The 3,160-nt window shown below is 44.0% G+C and overlaps 1 protein-coding gene across 1 annotated transcript in view; it reads right to left on the bottom strand.

The window, feature by feature from the left end:
• The window catches only part of neto2a (neuropilin (NRP) and tolloid (TLL)-like 2a), a 22,659-nt gene extending 19,969 nt beyond the window's left edge, over nt 1–2,690 (bottom strand). The window contains exon 1 of the mRNA XM_014018005.1: nt 2,224–2,690. Coding sequence (XP_013873459.1) covers nt 2,224–2,233 — 10 coding nt within the window. The 5' untranslated portion in view covers nt 2,234–2,690. The remainder of the gene's footprint in view (nt 1–2,223) is intronic.
• Between the last annotated feature and the right edge of the window lie 470 nt (nt 2,691–3,160).

A 3,160-nucleotide genomic window follows, 5' to 3' on the forward strand; every position in this document is an offset into this window, starting at 1 on the left:
AGCGCATCCACCATAGACTTTGCATGTAAACCTGATGCTCCTGATGCTGAAATCGCGTTCGGTGTGAACGCACCATCAGATTAACTCGTTTTGTTGCTGTTTCTTTAAATCCAAACGAGCCGCTTCACACCCGCCCCCCTCCAGTTTTCAGAGCTGCCTACGTTAGCTTGATAGAGGGGGTTTACAACTAGCAGTGCAGAAATTGTTTAATTACAAACGAATTAAAAGACGTCAACAACGGAAGACTTGTCTATCCAGTCTAATGTTGGAGCCAGAGTCTGACCCAGAGCCAGAGGAGAATGAAGACCACCAAGTTATAGTTGGGAAGTCCAAACCTTATTTGGCAGTGCCGCCACAATTTRATGTAACAGTTCAGAAAACTTCATAGAAAATAGAAAAAAAAAATCTGAACAGGTTGAAAAATATGAGACAAAATGAATATAATGAAATACAGCACCAGGAGAGAGAGTAAACCTTTCTGTAAAGCTTTCATTTTATATTTGCCCCTCTGTGTCTTTAGGCCCAYCGTTGGAAGGTCAACTGGGACCACAAAGGAATATATTTGATAAGAAACAAATAAAAGTCATGAATTATTAGTATTAGGAAGCTCTGTGTGCCAAAAACCCATTCTGCACTCCTCTGCATCAGGCAGGTTGCCTCAGTGGACTCATGCTGTTGATGCCAGATTGTGAGCYGATCATCTGCAGCCTCAGCAGAAATGAAGATTCATCAGACATTTTTCTTTCTTTTCTTTCATTTTTTTGGGCTCCAGTCCTTTAAAAAAAGCCCATTTTTCTTTGTGAGCCTACACCTGCTGCAGCTTCATCACAGCTCTAACCTGACATGGTTCTCAGCTGCTGATAACCAGTTCAAGACTGGGACGTGTGGTGCATTCTGAGGCGCTTTCCTCCTCACCACAGCTGCAGGGAACTGGTTCTCCTTTTTCCACCATTCAGTCTGAACCGCCACYCTCTGAAACCTTCATTTGTCCTTAACTCCATGTCTGTGAAGACCTTTCATCAGTTTGTTGGTGATTAGCTGGTGTTTAACAGCTCAGCGCGCTATTAGAGCTGTTAAAAACTGAGTCCTAAGTTTTTAAACACAAAGAGGGGAAAAACAGAAACTCAGCTCTGCGAGGTGGAGCTAATTAAACTCTCTGCTAATGAATTAGCCAATTAGCTAAAACGGAATTTCACCGATAATTCCGGTGTTTAATGACACGTGAACACAGAGACACACACATAAGTGGAAATATTCACCCCGTGAAGTCTCGACGGCTGAGAAATTAAACAAGCGACACACCGGAGAGCCTCACTTATAAAAATAAAATAAATAAAAAAGAGGAAACCAGCGCGACAAGTGTCTCCCAGGTGCRGCGCGAGACCGAGACGAGGCTGTGAGCGGAGCGCGCGGCGAGGCGCGTGCAACGTCTCTGTGGCTCACACCTGGAGCGTTTCCACCGCAACGGAGTGCGCGGGAAACACGATCTCCCGCCGCAGCCTGAGAGAAGTGTTTCTGTTTCCACACTGAAAACACGTTTATACCATGTGGACTGCACCGTCTCCGCGAAGCTCCCTGATGATTTATTTTGTCTTATTGTAGAAATAAAATTAAAACAGTATCTGACCTCTGTTGTCACCATGATCACGTCTCTGATTTGCTGGTTTTACTACAAAACACGATATGGCACCAACATCAACCCGGTTATAAAATAACCTCTTAATGAACTAAACGCACAAAACGCATTTCCAGTTCGCCAGGTTTGGTTTTTAGTTAGCTTTTCTAAACCAAGCAGACAGATACAGGTAGCTATACATGTGGAAACCTGTGTGTGTGTGTGTGTGTGTGTGTGTGTGTGTGTGTGTGTGTGTGTGTGTGTGTATGCGCGCGCGAGAAACAACCAGCATGTGAATTCTGATTCAGAAGCAGATGTGATCAGTAAAACCGGAAGATGTCTCGTGACACTTTAAGTCAAATAAAGTCAGGGCAAAGATAAATTGTTTATTTTTTTTTAACGGCCTGAAGCACATTAATGCTATTTTTTAAATATTTCATTTGATGTGCGCCCCTTTTAATCTGAACAAAAATGTAAAAAAAGAAATAAAAACATAAAAGTAGCCTACTGATTTTATTTTATTTTATTTTTTTGTTAAGAGTAAAGACTGCACAAACCTGCGCGTGTCGCGCACCGCACGTGCTGGAACGGCTCGTGTTTTAACTCACCTCTGTGCATTTCCTTTGTGTGTGTGTGTGATTCCAAAGCGCCTCTCTAAAGATGCCCCCCCATCCTGTCCGCTGCAGACGGATCCACAAAGCTTTTTCTCCCCTCTTAAATCCAACTTCCCAGCAKCAGTAAATCCATTGCGCAGAGGCGCGCCGCTGGCAGCGATCAGCTCCGGCTCCGAGCCCCCCCCCACCCACGATCTGTCTCCGTTTTGAACGCTACAGATGCTCGCTACTGAGAGCCTTTGAGCCAGGCATGATGCTCAGACCGAGAGTAGCCTCCGAGCTGGAGCACGCTGCTGAAGCAGGAGGAGGTGTGGGGCAGCTGGAGCGATGCGCGCGGAGACGCGGCTGTCCAAAGAGCGCAGGAGGATGGATGGATGAGGAGGAGGGGAGGAGGAGGAGGAAGAGGAGGAGAGACAACCTGGACTGTCTCCTAACCACATCTGAACTGAGGAGCTCTGCCGAACGAGGCTCATTTAAGCCTTGGCTGTTGCTCACATCAATCAGTAACATCGTCGAGTTAAACACACGAGAGGGGGGGGCCACGTTTCCGGATCAGACATATTTTATTTTTTTTATTATTATCTTAACAAAACAGCGAGAGCCTCCAAATTTAAATAGAGAGACTTCAGTAATAGAAAATACACCCATTTTCCCTAAAAAACAACTGCATAAAACAAAGAATTTAAGATTACAACCTTTGTTTTTAATTAACCGTACTTAGCATACATGACACAAAATAATTTAATTATTCATTATAATAAACTGCAAAAAAGATCCAATGTTAAAGTCCAGTCCTTTTGCTTTTAAACTGGTTTTTGGTGTTTTACACCATGCTTTTATTTTGTAGGTATTTCCGGTTATTTGGCAGCTTCTTTTTGGCAGCTTCTAACATTTTGTAACCCATCTACTGCTCTCTCTCTCTCTCTCTCTC

Source organism: Austrofundulus limnaeus, unplaced genomic scaffold (genome assembly GCF_001266775.1).
Source record: "Austrofundulus limnaeus strain Quisiro unplaced genomic scaffold, Austrofundulus_limnaeus-1.0 Scaffold180, whole genome shotgun sequence".
NCBI lineage: Eukaryota > Metazoa > Chordata > Actinopteri > Cyprinodontiformes > Rivulidae > Austrofundulus > Austrofundulus limnaeus.